The sequence below is a fragment of the Pongo pygmaeus genome, chromosome 13, assembly GCF_028885625.2.
Source record: "Pongo pygmaeus isolate AG05252 chromosome 13, NHGRI_mPonPyg2-v2.0_pri, whole genome shotgun sequence".
Classification (NCBI taxonomy): Eukaryota; Metazoa; Chordata; class Mammalia; order Primates; family Hominidae; genus Pongo; species Pongo pygmaeus.
The window spans coordinates 78,982,822-79,000,252 of NC_072386.2; the positions used below are offsets into that span (position 1 = coordinate 78,982,822).

The 17,431-nt window shown below is 43.5% G+C and overlaps 1 protein-coding gene across 6 annotated transcripts in view; it reads left to right on the forward strand.

Moving 5' to 3' along the window:
* The window catches only part of ROR2 (receptor tyrosine kinase like orphan receptor 2), a 222,325-nt gene that overhangs the window by 183,441 nt on the left and 21,453 nt on the right, over window positions 1-17,431 (forward strand). For 5 of the 6 annotated variants that reach the window (XR_008504724.2, XM_063650261.1, XM_054502657.2 and 2 more), the window contains 2 exons: window positions 3,608-3,895; window positions 5,071-5,101. Coding sequence is in view for 5 of the 6 variants with exons in the window: in XM_063650261.1 (XP_063506331.1) it covers window positions 3,608-3,895; window positions 5,071-5,101 (319 nt within the window). In the remaining variant the exon portion in view is untranslated. Of the gene's footprint in view, window positions 1-3,143; window positions 3,336-3,607; window positions 3,896-5,070; window positions 5,102-17,431 lie in introns of all 6 variants that reach the window. The other variant, XM_063650264.1, reaches the window with a different exon arrangement.

Below are 17,431 nucleotides of genomic sequence, written 5' to 3' on the forward strand. Positions count from 1 at the left end.
CTGGTCCCTGGTGCTAAAAAGACTGGGGACCACTGGTCTATGGGACTGTTGGGTTGGTTTCACTGGAAACCTGGCAAGGTTTGATGAAAGCAATTCTCACACAGAGCCTCTGGAAGGAAGGCAGCCCGTGTCACATGGATGTGAGGACTTTGACCCCCGTAACTGTAAGATGAAAGATGTGTGTTGCTTTACACCCCAGTTTGTGGTAACCTGTCACAGCAGCCATAGGAAATTAGTACACTATATAGATGATTGCTATCTAATAGTTTCCCTATAAACCTAAAGTCATATAGGTGAAGATCTATATTAAGAAAATTACAAAGCTTTTCTGAATACTTCAGAAGGTCTGAAATAGATACATAGACGATGCTTTCTCAGTATCATGAAGTGGGTAGTTTTATGCAAATTATCCATTAAAGTCCTACTTTTAAAATGGAATTTGCTGGGATGATTTTAAAATTTAGAAGAGAAAAGTAGCCATGAAATTGAGAATATTGCCCCCAAAAAGTAACAGTTGTTTTTCGTTTTTTTTTTTTTGAGACGGAGTCTCACTCTGTCACCCAGGCCGGAGTGCAGTGGCGCGATCTCGGCCACCTCCGCCTCCCGGGTTCACGCCGTTCTCCTGCCTCAGCCTCCCGAGGAGCTAGGACTACAGGTGCCTGCCACCTCGCCCGGCTAATTTTTTGTATTTTTAGTAGAGACGGGGTTTCACTGTGTTAGCCAGGATGGTCTCCATCTCCTGACCTCGTGATCCACTCGCCTCAGCCTCCCAAAGTGCTGGGATTACAGGCATGAGCCACCGCGCCTGGCCCACAGTTGTTTTTCTTAATGTCCAAACGTACTTCAGTCATCATAATTTAACAAATGTGATGTTGCCACAGCAACAAGCCAAGTGATTTAGTGGGGAGGGGGAAGGCAAGGTTAGAAGTGAATAGAGCTTGTTTTAGATGGGCAGCCAGAGAACACCTTCCATGGAGGTGACATTTCAGCAGGTGTGATACATGAGAGACAGCAAAGAACACTGAGGAGTGGCCTTGGCCAACTGAACAACAGGGAACCAGCTTGCTGTGCTTTGGGGAGAGCAAGGGACTCCCTGTCCAGTGGGGGAGAAGTGTGGGGAGGTTAGAGAAAATTTGGGAGCGTTGATACTGTGGATATAATCTAGTTATTCTCCATTATCTGTCTTTCTGATTTCTTTCTGAAGGCTCAGTTTTACTCACCCACTTGGGGAGACAGCCGTAAATTATCAGGTTACCTAATGATGGCCCCATCTGAGTACTGGTCCCACTGAGCTTCCAATAGAATGTGAAGGTGGCTGCCTCGAGGCCTGGCTGGAACGTGGTGCTGTCCGTGAGACTCTACCCTGGTCCCTTCCCACCTGGGCAGGCCTTTATACGCCACTGCCTCAGCACCTTCCCAGGTATAGCTGCTGGCCATTTAGCAATATTCTTTTCAATGCTAGTCTGGCCAGAACACAGTGAAATGATATGCTGGGATGGGCAGCCCAGATTATATCAAAACCGCCACTTCACATCGTCACAGCAGATTAGATACTGCATTCAACAAAGAAACAAAGACATGGGATCCAGTAGATGGGAGCATGGGGAATGCAGATTCCCCATGCTGTGCCTGTATGGTTGAGTTAATGAAGATCATACATACAGAACTTTACCCTGCCTGATTCAGCCTATCTTTTTAAGGAGTTGTCATCAGCATTTCAGTGACCTTCCAGCTTTATGTTGTCAATAAGAATTACCTTCTATAACTTAATTCAGTGCGTGGAAGAGGGTTGGCTTAGGAGAGTATCCAGGTAGAACCTAATGATGTTAATAATAATTATAAGTAGTGGTCTCTGCTCATTAATGACTACCCTGCAGATAGGTGCGTTTCCACTGTCCCTGTGAATGAAGACCGTCTCCTTATCTTAAATCCACCGCCTGGCTTCCCCCACCTCTCCATCACCTACACCTCCCCAGATGCTGGAGGATCCTACAACACTTCTTACCCTTAGGGTTCACTAGAAATACTATAATTTTCCAATTAAATCTGTAACAACAGATGCCTACCATCTTCCAACTTCACTTGAAAGGAAAGGATCAAGGCCAACCAGAAATGAGCCAAAAGATTCAGAACATCAATGTATCTGTTTTGAAGTCATATTCAGATTGCTGTGTTGTCTTAGCTTTGTCTGATGTAAGTTCATGTTAATGATTAACTTTCTTGTCCAACATTAGTTTTCCCTACATGTTACATTAACAGAATCGTAGTTTGCATGTTCCTCTTAAGAGACGGAGTAGTTCTCCAGCCTCTTGACCACACCACATACCTGCGTGTGCAGGCACACACATACATGTGCACCACACAAACACCACACATGCATACTCACACACATCCCTCCTCCTTTGTCCCTTTCACTTCCCCTTGTTCCCTGTAGCCTTGCTTTGCCCCCTAGAGCTCCTGCCTGTGGCTGTACTGGGCTCCCCACTTATCAGGGCAGTGTTTCCAGCTCGTATTTTAGGAGCAGCCCACTCACTCCCCATTCTGGGTGCTTTAAGACCCTGTGCGCCCCCTAGTGTGTGCGCGCGGGACTGCTTCTGTCTGCTCTGGACCTGGGTGCAGCAGGACAAAGCCTTCAGCTCCCCTCATCAGCAATGTAACTTCTGTTCTATTTACAGGACTGTGATTAGCTTGGTTTGGGGATGTCCATGTTTTGTCACACATCTTTTTTTAATATTTTACTTCTGTGGCTTTGTGCTTAATGATGTGGTAGGCGGGGAGGAGGGACTTTCTGAGCGTGAATTTACATAATTTTGACCAGCCCGGGTTAGATGTAGCGTTTGGAAAGAGAAGCACAGTTGATCCTCATCATTTGCAGGTTCCGTATTTGTGAGTTCACCTAATACCTAAAGTCTATTTGTAACCCCCAAATCAATACTCATGGTGCTTTTGTGGCCTTTCACAGACACACTCTCAAGGCAGTGAAAAATTTGTGTCCCAGCTGGGGCTGAACAAGGCGATGATCGGCTCCCTGGTTTCTGCCCTCATATTGTGAACATGTGGCCTTTTCTTGGTCTATTTAGTGCCAAGTTTCTTGCATATTTGGGCTTTTTGTTGGTGATTTTATTGTTTATGATGGCCCCCAGGCACAGCACTGAAGTGGTCTGGTGTTCCTAAGTGCAAGAAAGCTGCGACGTCCCTTATGGAGAAAAAAATGTGTGTGAGAGAAGCTTCGTTCAGGCATGAGTTATGAGGCTGTTGGCCATGGGTTCAGTGTGAAGGAATCAACAGTACACATTGAATATGGTGTCTTTAAATACAAACACACATAAACCAAGGTATGTATTGGTTGGTTGATGAAAATATTATGACAAGAGGCTCGCAGGAATTTGACTCTGTATTTCCCGTAGGAGCAGTGGTTCAGTATTCACTAATTCAGTGTTTCCTGTAGCTTTCTAGAAGATAATTACCGCAGATAACAAGAAGCTATTTTAGTAGGTGACAGAAAATCGAAACCTTCCCTTGGAAGAGTTCATAACAGAGCCGCCAGGTAGCCCTTCCTTCCAGCCCTCACTGAAGCTTGCTCTTTTGTGACCGCTCTCCTTGGCAGGTTACTTTCTGAATTTTCTGGAGCCGGTAAACAATATCACCATTGTCCAAGGCCAGACGGCAATTCTGCACTGCAAGGTGGCAGGAAACCCACCCCCTAACGTGCGGTGGCTAAAGAATGATGCCCCGGTGGTGCAGGAGCCGCGGCGGATCATCATCCGGAAGACAGAATATGGTTCACGACTGCGAATCCAGGACCTGGACACGACAGACACTGGCTACTACCAGTGCGTGGCCACCAATGGGATGAAGACCATTACCGCCACTGGCGTTCTGTTTGTGCGGCTGGGTGAGTTGGACAGTGAAATTGTGTGGGTTAGCAGATATGAAGGTTCCCAGCCACCGAGCAAGAGGTCCAGTTGCTATTTGAAACTGAACACACACCAGTCAGTATGAGGGGAGAGCAATGAAACCGTTCCCTAGGGCCTTCCCCATGTGCCCCAGGGCCCAGCTTGACCTGTTGCCCAGTTACTAGTAATAAAAGAAAATAGGGCCAGGCGTGGTGGCTCACGCCTGTAATCCCAGCATTTTGGGAGGCCGAGGTGGGCGGATCACCTGAGGTCAGGAGTTCGAGACCAGGCTGGCCAACATGGTAGTAGTTGGCCAGTTTAGTAGAAACTCCATCTCTACTAAAAATACAAAAATTAGCCTGGCATGGTGGCGGGCGCCTGTAATCCCAGCTACTCAGGAGGCTGAGGCAAGAGAATCGCTTGAACCTGGGAGGTAGAGGTTGCAGTGAGCCGAGATCACGCCATTGCATTCCAGTGTGGGTGACAAGAGTGAAACTCTGTATCAAAAAAAAAAAAAAAACAAAAAAAACAAAAAAAACCAAAAAGAAAGTAGGTGCAGATGGAGAGGTTTATGGACCTGGAGGCCAGAAGACAATCCCAGGCACACACGGGGAGCCAAGGTGTTTAGCAGGAAGGCCGTGCGTTAGGAGGTCAGTGTCAGTGGGAGAGTGGCCACACTGCAGGACGGCTAGGCAGGGCCCGAAGCTGACCTGGCTGGGGTGGGGAGAGAGCTGAGTGCGATGACCAGAGATTCTGAGTCTCTGTGCTCGTCACACCTGGTGAAGGAATTAAGTGGCAGGAAGGACTGTGTCCCCTTCATCCCACCTGTGAAAAACTCCCAGGCAGCAAACACCCCGGCCCTGCCACCCAAGCCCACGCCATCCGATCACAAGTAGTAAAACAGATTTTGTGCGTAAAGACTAGATGAGAAGAGAGAGAGTAAGGACAGCAAAAACTCCAAAAACAAAGATACCCTCAGTGACAAAGCACCCTTTCCCTTGTGTGTGGTTTCCAGCCTTGCTGACGTAATCACGAGCGGAGCCTGAGGCCCGAGGACAGCTGCCCACCAGTGAGCCCGCTGGCTTCAGCCCGTTTGCCACTGGCCTGATTTGAAGAAGGTTGTATTCCAAATCATGGAGTATTAATAACTTGTCTTTTTGTTTCCTCTTTTTAGGTCCAACGCACAGCCCAAATCATAACTTTCAGTAAGTATCTGTTTTCCCCAAACCATGTTCTGCTGCTCTGAGGGTTTTTGTTATGTAAGAATCCGGGTTTTAAATCCTGCCAGCTCATGTCTTTGCCGAATTTGCTAGAAGTTGGCTGGGCTTCACACAGGGATGGCCACGTGCTTGCTTAGGGTTGGGAAACATTTACATTTTTCATGTTTCTTGTACAGAAAAAATGTCACAAAAACAAAAATGGTTAATTTCTTTCTGTGATCACAACCTTACACAGGGCTACTGAGAGGAGTATAAATATACAGGCCAGGTTGCCTGGGCACCAGGAAGGATACCGGCTCATTAGGACATTTGGAAACAGGGATGTAATTCACTCTGAAATCCCAGCATCACCAGCTGCAGTTGATAAATGTGTGCCCCTGAGCCTTGGGCCACCCTGTGACAGTGGGCGGGAGTCTCAACCCCACCTTGCAGATGAGGAGACCGAGGCTCACAGCCAGGCTCACACACCTTCACGAGCTGCTGACAGCAGTGGCTTTGAACTCAGGCCTCTGGTTTCCCAGTACGAGGTTGTTCCACTGTGGCCAGGCTGTCTTGGGAGAGTCCCCTCTGAACTGCCCACACTCTCCCATCGTGTATACAGAGGAGTGCTCATTCCATTGCCTGTGTTTGAGATGAGCAGTGACTGTCCCGATCTCCTGCATTTCCTCCTCAGACATATTGGAGAGCAGTGCTTCACTTTGAGATGTTCTGAACAATAGCATGAACACTATATGGTTGGTAAAGTGTGCAGTGTTGGCTGATTTCTGTTTCCCTGGGCCTTGTACCCATTACCCACCCATGATGTGCTGCAACACCATGTTGGGAGGCTGGGCAGGGCGGCGACCTGTCTCAGCAGACATCAGCAGCTTGCTTGCAGAGGGCAGATTTTTTTCCCCCCAAATAGACAGGCCTGGCTCTTTCACCCAGACTGGAGTGCAGTGGCACGATCACAGCTTACTGCAGTCTTGTACTCCTGAGCTCAAGCCATCCTCCCCCTTCAGCCTCCTGAGTAGCTGGGACTGTAGGCGCGTGCCACCACACACCCGGATAATTTTTTCTTGTTTTTTGTAGAGATGGGGTCTCACTATGCTGTCCAGACTGGTCACAAACTCTTGCCTCGAGCAATCCTCCTGCTTCGCCCTCCCAAATCACTGGGATTGTAGGTGTGTGCCACCACACCTGACCTAGAGGGAAGATATTTGGGAAGATTCTGTGCTAAGCAATAGTGATGGAGCATTTTTCCTTAATAATCCTTCAGACACAGAGTAAGGAAAGAAGAAATTGCATCATGAGCACAATTATGGGGCTTTGGAAAAGGCATATAAGTCATTTCAAAAGTTGAACTATTGTTTTCTCTTATTTTATATTTATGTATTTTATTTTAGTTATTTTATTTTTTGAGACAGAGTCTCGCCCTGTCACCCAGGCTGGAGTGCAGTGGTGCAGTCTCTGCTCACTGCAACCTCTGCCTGCCAAGTTCAGGCAATTCTCCTGTCTAAGCCTCCCGAGTAGCTGAAATTACAGATGTGCACCACCATGCCCGGCTAATGTTTGTATTTTTAGTAGAGACGGGGTTTCACCATGTTGGCCAGACTGGTCTCGAACTCCTGACCTCAAGTGATCTGTCCACCTTGGCCTCCCAAAGTGCTGAGATTATAGGCATGAGCCACTGCACCCAGCCTATATTTATGTATTTTATAAATAAAAGTTTTATAGTTCATTTATATATAGTTACATAAATATATTATGTAACTATATAATATATTGTAAATACATAACATAATTACAGAGCTATAATTATACAAATATTAAATTCACATATTTATATACAAATTGTAAATTTATATATATATTTATATAAATTATTTCACAATATTTTTACATTGACTTTCTTCTCACTTTAAGTTATATATTTAATCCACACATTGATGTAAATGACTGGGGCAGTTTCGGAAAGTCCCGCCTGACCTCCCATCCTTCCAGGCCTCCTGACTCCCTTGTTATGAAGGTAAATCATCCAGGGACTTAGTACATACATACATCTACCTAAGGAAATACAAAACAATCAGCTTGAAAAAAGGTCTAAAAGCACATAAATTACTCAGTATTATTGAGGCAATGAAGAAATATGCTTACCTATACACTATTGGTGAGAAATTTCTGGAGTGCTATTTGACAATAAACATAAAAATATTTTTAAAAAGAAACACCTCTTATCAGTTTTATGTACTTTTTTACATAAATGATGCTATACTTGACATGTTTAGTTAACAGTATTCATAGAAATCTTTCCATCTCAGTGTATTTGAAGTTTCCAGATGCTCTCTTTCCCTCTCTCTGGACTCATGTGCAGAGCATGTGACTGTTCCATCGTGACAGGCATTCCCATCAGGGAAGCCTCATCCCAGCCACCCGTGCCACCGCGTCTCCCTTCCCTGGCCCTGAGACCTGTGGCTGGGTTTCTCTAGGAGAGATTCTGAAGAGGAAAAACTAAAGGGGCACAGGCATCCCCTTTTTAAAACTGATACTGCCAAATGGTCATTCGTAGGTTACTTTTCCGACAACGTCAAAGGACCCATTTCTTCTTATCTTCCATAAGATGACTTCCAAACTTGTTAACTTCTGCCACTCTGAAGGATGAAAAATGAATAAATGACCTGCTTTGTTCTCCATTTCCCTGGTTACTAGTGAGGCTGAACATGTGGACACATATTGCTTGGCACTCATGTCTCCTCTTTGTCAATTGCCACTTCATATTCTTTGCTCATTTTTCCTTTACATTGTTTCTTAATGAATTTTGATAATTCTTTATGTCTTATTTCTTGATCATATAGGAATTAAAACTTTTACAAATGAATAATTTGTTTTTCATGTTATGTCTTGTTAAAGAATGTCATCATTTCCTTGAAAAATTCTGATGGTAGTTTGATTGGAATTAGAATGAATTTTTAGGTCAGTTTGGTGAGAATTAATATCTAAATTGAATTTTTCTTATCAAGGACTACTTTCCTTTGTGTTTTGAGGTGTTTTCTTTTTCTTAACATTTTATAATGAAAAATTTCAAACATACAGTTGAAAGACTTTTATAGTGGGCTCCTGTATACTCACCAGCTAGATGCTAGCATTTACATTTTACTGTGCTAACTTTATCACTTATTGTTCCATCCAGCCTCCATCTGTCCATCAATCCATCTAATTTTTCATTCATTTCACTGAGTTGCAGATACTTGTACATTTACCCTGAAATACTTCAGCATATATATCATTAATGAGAGTTCAGTATCTGTTTATGATTCTTGCTCCTTCTTCAGTTAAAATTTGCATACCAGTGAAATGCACACATCTTAAGTATAGCACTATAAGGTCTGACAAATGCATAAATCTCTGCAATCCAAACACCCTATCCAGGTACAGAATCTCTGTCGCACTTGCAGGCTCCGTCGTGCAACTTCCTAGTCATCTCCCTTCTACCCCAGGCACCCACTATTCTGATTTTTTAAGTAATGGACTAGTTTTTCCTGTTATTAAACATCACAGAAATGAAATCCTTCAGCATGTAGCCACTTAAGCCTGGCGTCCTTTTAGCATAGTGCTTTTGAGATTCATCTGTGTTGTACACGTATCAGTAGGTTACAGCTGTTTATTGCTGAATAGCATTCACTGTATGAACATACCTGTTGATTTATCCATTCTCCTGTTGAAGGACGCCTAAGCAGATTCAGGCTTGACTACTATGAATAAAGTTCCTTGTATAGGAATACTCTATACTTTTTGTGGACATGTATTTTCATTTCTGTTAGTGTTGCCTAGGCGTAGAATTGCTGCATTGTAGGGCATGTGTGTGCTTAATTTTATAAGACATTCCTGAGCCTTCTCCTAAACTCTTTTTACCTCCACCCACAGTGTGGGAGACTTGTGATCACTCCACATATTTCCCAACATCGACGTGGTCAGCTTTTTTAAGTGTAGCTATTCTGGTGTATGCAGTGATTCAAGTGATCTTTTATATCATTCCAGCCTCTTGAAAAAGTAATTTTTACTAGTCATTTTTAAATTTTCAAATAAATGTATTTAAAGCTGTAAAGTTTCCTCTGAATACCATCTCCCTGCTTCCACCACGCATTTAGGCTTCTGTTGTTTGATACTGTTTTCTGATTTTTGTTGCATTATTATTAGTGAATATGGGCTGTTTATGTTTTACTCTTGATAATTTATTGAGATTTTTCTTTGTAACCAGTTAGATATGGTCCATTTTTGTGAATCTTGCCTGTTGTTTCAAAAATAAGTGTGCTTTGATGTGGCTGCACATTTCTTGACTCATCTGTGAGACTGAGTATAAATACGTTATTAAAAATATCTATATTTTTTTTGTCCACATGAGTACCAGATACCTGAAGATTTGTGAAAGTCACCCACACTCATTCTGGATTTGCTAGTTTCTATTAGTTCTCTATTTTTAATATTTTGTGTGTATTTTAAGGTTATATAGGTTTTTGTGGGGTTTTTTGGTTTCTTTTTACAGTCCCTTTTAGTGCTTTTTGCCTTGAATTCAGTTTTGCCTAACAATAATAGAATTCCACATGCTTTTTAAATTTGCATTTGCCAGGAACCGTTTTTATGATTCCTGTCCCACTCTTTAGTCTTTCACCTTTTTGTGTTCTGTTTTATGTAGGTCTCTTGTAAATGATGTATAACTAGACTTTTTTTGGGAGGTTGATGTGGAGACCTTTCCAGTCTGAAGGTCCATGTTAATACATAGTTAAATTCATTTTAACTAATATACAGTATTCCATTCTGTGAGTCAGTTTCCACTTGAATCATGCATTGACTGCTGAATGAAGGTTAGTTCTTTTCACTGATAGGGACCCTCTTATAGTGATTGTCCATCCCACGTCTCTTTGTCCCTATGGGTGAAAGTCCTCCAGGGACAGAGATCAGGAAGCAGGATTACAGGTGTGCATCTCCCACCTCTCCCAGGAATGGCCAGATGGCCCTCTATGATGGCCAAGTCATTCATAGCCTCACCTGCAACACATGAGTTATTATTTCCTCATGTTTTCTAGCACATGGTATTATCAGAACTTAAAATGTTGCCAGCATCTTAGGTGTCAAATAGTAATTTTACATTACATTTCACCAGTAAATAGTGAGGTTGAACATCATTTTGTCATTTTAAAAGCCTCTGCATTGCCTGTGTGTATCCAGCCTATCCTCATTATTTTCAGATTCCATATTTGCAAATTTGCTTATTCACTAAACTTCGTGTCCCCCAAATCAACACTCATGGTGTTTTCATGGTCATTCTTGGACATGCACAGAGTGGAGAAAAACCTGAGCTCCCTGACACATGCTTCCAGCTGAGACCGAACCAAACTACACTGCCTTCTTGTTCTAGTCCTCATACTGTAAGCGCACATCCTTTCTGTCTACTTAGTGTCACGTTTTTCCTATTTGTGTGCTTTCTGTTGGTGATTCTGCTGTTGTAAATGGCTCCCAGGCGTGGTGCTGAATTGCTATCTGGTGTCCCAAGTGCAGGGAGCTGTGATGTGCCTTATGGAGAAGACGTGTGTTAGAGGCTGTGCGTTTTCCACGAATCAATAATATACATCAAATAAGATGTCTTTAACCAAAAATGTACATAAAACAAGATGTGTATTGATTGGTTGAAGCAAATGTTGTAACCAGAGGCTCTCAGAAAACTAACTGTATTTTCCCTGGGAACAGTGGCTCAATATTCACTAATTCAGTGTTTGTCATGACATTATAGAAAATAACTATGATAGGTAACTAAAATAGACTGCACTTTGTCCATGTTTCTGTTAGGATATGTGTTTTTCGGCCGGGTGCAGCGGCTCATGCCTGTAATACCAACACTTTGGGAGGCCAAGGCGGGTGGATCACCTGAGGTCAAGAGTTCGAGACCAGCCTGGGCAACATCGTGAAACCCCGTCTCTACTAAAAATATAAAAATTAGCTGGGCATGGTGGCACATGCCTGTAATTCCAGCTACTCGGGAGGCGGAGACAGGAGAATTGCTTGACCCTGGGAGGGGGAGGTTGCGGTGAGCCAAGATCACGCCACTTCACTCCAGCCTGGGCAACAGAGCAATACTTAGTCTCAAAAAAAAGAAAGAATATGTGTTTTTCTTGCTTTATAAGAGTTTCAAAATAATTTCTAGATATATGCCTTTACATAGTTATTACTCCATCTAGAATTTATTTTTATGCTGGTATAAACTAGTATTCAACTATAACGTTTTTCTCTACAGATGGCCTGGAGTCTTGGCATCATCTAATGAATTACCTAATCTGTAATCATTAAATTTAATATCACCCCTGTCCTGTGTGAAATTTCTATAGATGTGAGTCTGTTTATAGGCTGTTTTGTCCCTATAGCTTCTGTTCCTGGACTAATTCCACAGTATTCTAACAGTACAGCTTTGTAATATATCGTGCCATATATAGGGAAACATGCCCTCCTCTACTGCTATGGACTGAAGTGTGTTTCCCACCAAATTCATGTGGTGACAGAGCCTGTACTGGAGACAGGACCTTTAAAAAGGTGATTAAGGTTAAATAAGGTCATAAGGGTGGAGCCCTGATCCAAGAGAACTGGTGTCTTTATACAAGAGGAAGAGATACAGAGATCTCAGGTGCCATCTGGAAGGCAGGAGGAGAACCCCCACTAGGAGCCAAATTGGCCGGCACCTTGATGTTGGACTTCCAGCCTCCAGAGTGTGAGAAAATACATTCTGCTGCTTAAGCCACCGTCTATGATATTAGTTATGGCAGCCTAAACTGATGATTGACCCATCTTATTACCATACCATTTTTCTAAATTATCTTTCCTGTTATTTGCCTTGTTCTTTTCCTTGTGAATTTTATATCTTTGTATTAGAATTGAATAGAAGTTTGATTGATTAGGGGAGAACTGATGCTGCTGTTTCTAGTTTGTAGTTTGATATTTCTTTAAGTTGTCTGTGCGCTTTTCTTTTTTTTTCTTTCCTTTTGGAGACGGAGTTTCGCTCTTGTTGCCCAGGCTGCAGTGCAGTGGCACGATATTGGCTCACTGCAGCCTCCGCCTCCCAGGTTCAAGTGATTCTCTGCCTCAGCCTCCTGAGTAGCTGGGATTACAGGCGCCTGCCACCACGCCTGGCTAATTTTTGTATTTTTAGTAGAGACAGGGTTCCACCATGTTGGTCAGGCTGGTCTCCTGACCTCAGGTGATCCACACGCCTCAGCCTCCCAAAGTGCTGGGATTGCAGGTGTGAGCCACCAGGCCCGGCCTCTGTGCCCTTTGCAATATAGTTTTATAATTTTCTCCATGACAACCCGGCACACCTTTCTTAAGTATGTTTCCAAGTGGTTCATTGATTCTGCTAATGATACTGATATCTTTCTCTCCCAAATTTTATTTTTAAATTGTGTGCTAGTGGTGGTTGAGAAAGGCATTACATTTTAAATATAAATCTTATACCCACAACTTTGTTGAACCTTTTCATTATTTTTTCCTGAAGTATCTTTTGGATTTTTTTCTATGGGGGAATTAAAGTTTTCTACAAATACTTTTTTCTGTTCCCACCTTTATGTATTCAATAAATGTATTCTATATTCCAGTGTACAACACGATGTTTTGATATATGTATACATTGTGAAATGGCTAAATCAAGTTAATGGACATATGTCTCACTTGACATACTCATCATTTTCTTGTAGTGAGAACACTTAAAGTCTATTCTCTTTGGCAATTTTTTTTTTTTTTTTGAGACAGTGTCTCACTTTTTCGCCCAGGCTGGAGTGCAGCAGTGCACAATCTTGGCTCACTGAAACCTCCGCCTCCTGGGTTCAAGCAATTCTTCTGCCTCAGTCTACCTAGGAGCTGGGATTACAGGCGTGCACCACCATGCCTGGCTAATTTTTTGTTTGTTTGTTTGTTTGTTTGTTTTTTAGTAGAGACAGGGTTTCATCATATTGGCCAGGCTGGTCTCGAACTCTTGATCCCAGGTGATCTGCCAATACATTGTTATTCACTATAGTCATGTTGTAAAACCGATCTCTTGACCTTAGTCCTCCTTCTAACTGAAATTTTGTATCCTTTGACCAACATCTCCCCAGTTCCACAGTCCCAGCCTCTGGTAACCACCACTGTGCTTTCTGGCAGAGGGCTTTTCCACACAAGGACATTCTTTGACTTCGTAGTGCATAGTAGCAGCCCACTGGCTGTCATCTTTCTGCAGCCATGAGTTTCTTTTCTCCAGTGACCCTGACTCTGTTTCAGTAGACTGACTCTTCCCCCGCCCCACCGTAATGATGTGCTTATGATATCTCTGGACCTTAACCAAACGAAGACAGAAGGAGAGAATCAGTGAGCTTAAAACAATAATCCACAGGTTCTCTGATTCTTTTACTTGACCAGTTTATCAATCAGTGACACCTCTTTTGGGCCACTTCTATAGAAAATGCACAACAGTTCGCATTCTTTCATTGTTGGTCAAGAGATGTGTCCTGTCTGGATAAATGGAGAGTTGAACAGCGAACAGTAGTATCGCCTTGGCTTAGCCCTGTGTGCAGCGTGACAGCAAGACCATGGTACTATGGATTCTTAGCCATGAACTCTGATGGTTGCTAACTCAGGCCTTCCACTCATGGCTCTTCCTTGGGTGCTGCCCTGTCCCGTCCACATGCGTGGGCGCTGTGGTGTTTGGGACTAAAGCTTGTGCATGTTGAGGGAGGTGGATATCCTTGAAGGTTAAAGGATTTACCACCATAAGACATTGCTTTCCCTTCTATCTCTGTTTAATTGGGGGCGAGGAGGGTGTGTATATGGAGAACAAAGCTTGAAGAAAAGGCGGTGCCTCCACAGATGGAGCTTCTGAGGCCCGGGTTATCCAAGCTGACTCAGCAGCAGTGTTGGTCGTGCTTGGAGATTAATGCTAGGCTGCCTGTCTCATATTTCATATGTGGGTTTTGTTTTTCCTGCTCTGCTGAAAAGTGGCACATTTAGATGAGTATAGGCCCATACACAGGTCCTGCTTCTAGGGGGAGGGAAGTGGTGGGGTGGGGTGTGCTGCCTTCCTGAAGCCAGAGCACCAGAGCCCTTGGCTGGCGTGTGTTGCTGTCCTGGACCCACCCCATGGCCCACAGGTGTGTGCATGCATATTGTGCTACACACACACACACACACACACACACCTGCTCAAGGAAAGTGTGTTATTCTTTTGAATAATGAAAAGTTATGTTAATTATTGGCTTCTGGGAAATCACCTTCCTGGGGCCATGGCCCTGTTATTTTCTTATGGGAACAAGAATCAGTTAATTCTAAGACTTCAGCCGTTCTCCATCCAGATGCGTGTGACCCGGGACTCCTTGTTTCCAAGTCTGACTTATCTCCCCAGCTCCAGCCCCATATGTTTCACCCACATAATGAGCCTCTCCAGGTGGATGATTGGAAGGCACCTCTCACCAAGCAGATGATTCGAAGGCACCTCTCGCCGAGTGTGTCTACACGGAATTCGGCCAGCTGCCAGCCCAAACTCCTTCTATTGCTATTTTGGGGGAGTTTTCATAAGTCTAGTTCAGAGTTTATCCTAATTACAGGAAAACAGCACTATAAAATTGAAAGTGCCAAGTAAGAAGCCGGAAATTAGAAATGATGTGAGCAAAAACCAAGCCAGGCCAGGCATGGTGGCTCAGGCCTGTAATCCCAGCACTTTGGGAGGCCAAGGCGGGCTGATCACTTGAAGTCAGGGGATAGAGACCAGCCTGGCCAACTTGGTGAAACGCTCTTTCTACTAAAAATACAAACATTAGCTAGGCGTGGTGGTGCATGCCTGTAATCCCAGGTACTAGGGAGGCTGATGCCTCAGAATTGCTTGAACCTGGGAGGTGGAGGTTGCAGTGAGCCGAGATCACACCACTGCACTCCAGCCTGGGCAACAGAGCGAGACTCCATGTTTTAAAAAAGAAATAAATAAATAAACAAAAAAAAAACCAAGCCACCTTATTGCTGACAAACTCAGGCAAAAGGCTGTTTGGCATTTGATATTAAAGCCCTCAGACCACCAACCTAATCAAGTTCAACTTAATTCAGACAGAACTTGAAGGAGGGAAGCCAGTCTAATTTTTTTCTCAGTGACATCTTTTTATGGTAAGTTCTATTTTCTAGAAAATACAACTTTCCTTAAATCCCATAGTACAGAACTGGAATAAAAGCTAGAAACTGAATTTGTTTTAAGGTTATGTGATATGAGCAGTAGGTGACTAAATAGACAATCATCAGTAAGGTAATTCGAGAATAGATACACACAGCTAAATGCAGAGTATAGGCTGGGCGTGCTGGCTCAACGCCTGTAATCCCAACACTTTGGGAGGCCGAGGTGGGTGGATCACCTGAGGTCAGGAGTTCAATACCAGTCTGACCAACATGGTGAAACCCCATCTCTACTAAAAATACAAAAATTAGCCGGGTGTGGTGGCACACACCTGTAATCCCAGCTGCTTGGGAGTCTGAGGCAGAACTGCTTGAACTGGGGAGGTGGAGGTTGCAGTGAGCCGAGAGCGCGCTATTGCACTCCAGCCTAGGCAACAAGAGCAAAACTCCATCTCAAAAAAAAAAAAAAAAAATAGGCTGGGCATGGTGGCTCATGCCTGTAATCCCAGCACTTTGGGAAGCCAAGGTGGGTGGATCATCTGAGGTCGGGAGTTTGAGACCAGCCTGACCAACATGGAGAAACCCCGTCTCTACTAAAAATACAAAATTAGTCCGGTATGGTGGCAGATGCCTGTGATCCCAGCTACTCAGGAGACTGAGGCAGGAGAATTGCTTGAACCCAGGAGATGGAGATTGTAGTGAGCCGAGATCGCGCCACTGCATTCTAGCCCGGGCAAAAAGAGCGAGACTTCGTCTCAAAAAATATATATATAATATAATTAATAAATAATAAGTGAGACCATATGGTGACACAGGACATTTGCGTTTCAGCAGTAATGAAAATGTGCACACTTGATGTGCACTCACACATGGAATGCTGCTTTAGGTTGTTTTGTTTCCACCCGAGCCCGTGGATTCTAGGGGCTAGCTCTTATGCCATATTATGCACAGTGAGAGCCTTTTACCAACTGACTTCAGGGTTTTTCAAGGATATAGTAACCTTCCAAGGGGGAAAATGTTTGGTTTACCTGGGAGGGACTAGCCACCTGAACAGTGTAGGGGAAAATAACATTTACTTCCCAGGGAACTGGCACCCTCAGAGCCATTGTCTTCTCTGCCTCTGGCCACCTTATGTGATCCTGGCCTTAGAGGTGGCCATTGCAAAAGCCAGTATTTCCAAGGTTCTGCTGACTTGGATTTTTATGATATCAAACATTGGTGTTGGGCATGTTCAGTTGGATCAAGTGGACGTTTTTGCCGCATCTAATATGTTATCAGTACAGTCAGATATTCAGAGTATTTCATTTTGGAAGCAGAGGGTAATAAATATACAGCGTCTAATTCTCAAGGAAATCATTTATTCAGTTAACAAATTTCAGCTTCAGCCGGGCGTGGTGGCTCACGCCTGTAATCCCAGCACTTTGGGAGGCTGAGGTGGGCTTATCACCTGAGGTCTGGAGTTTGAGACCAGCCTGGCCAACATATAATGAAACTCCATCTCTACTAAAAAATACAAAAATTAGCTGGGTGTGGTGGTGAATGCCTGTAGTCCCAGCTACTTGGGAAGCTGGGCAGGAGAATCAACCTCCAGGAGGTGGAGGTTGCAGTGAGCCAAGATCGTGATACTGTACGCCAGCCTGGGCGAGCGACAGAGCAATACTCTGTCTCTCAAAAAAAAAAAAAAAGTTAACAAATTTCTATGGAGGGTCAACTATGCGCCAGGTCCCGTTCAAGACGTTGAGGATACAACAATGAATGCAACAGATAAAAACTAAAAATTCCTGCCTTGTGCTGTTGACATTTTGTTTGGAGACTCTTATGTCTGGCCTCTTTCATTAAATGTAATGTCTGAAAGATTTATTCTGGTTACATATACAGCACTTCATTCCTGTTTATTGATGAGAAGTATTCTGTTGTATGAATGTACTACAATATGTTTATTCACCTATTGATGAGCATTTGGGGGCAATTATAAATAAAGCCATGAACATTTGTGTTCACATATTTTTGTGAACATGTTTTCATTTCAGCATTGTGATTTTTGAAGTTTCAAGTGTGGAGGCCTTGGACATCTTTTGTTAGGTTTATTCCCAAGTATTTTAACCATTTTCAAATATAGAGTGCAGTGGCATTAAATTAACCCCAGTTGGTCCATGGGCCTCTTTA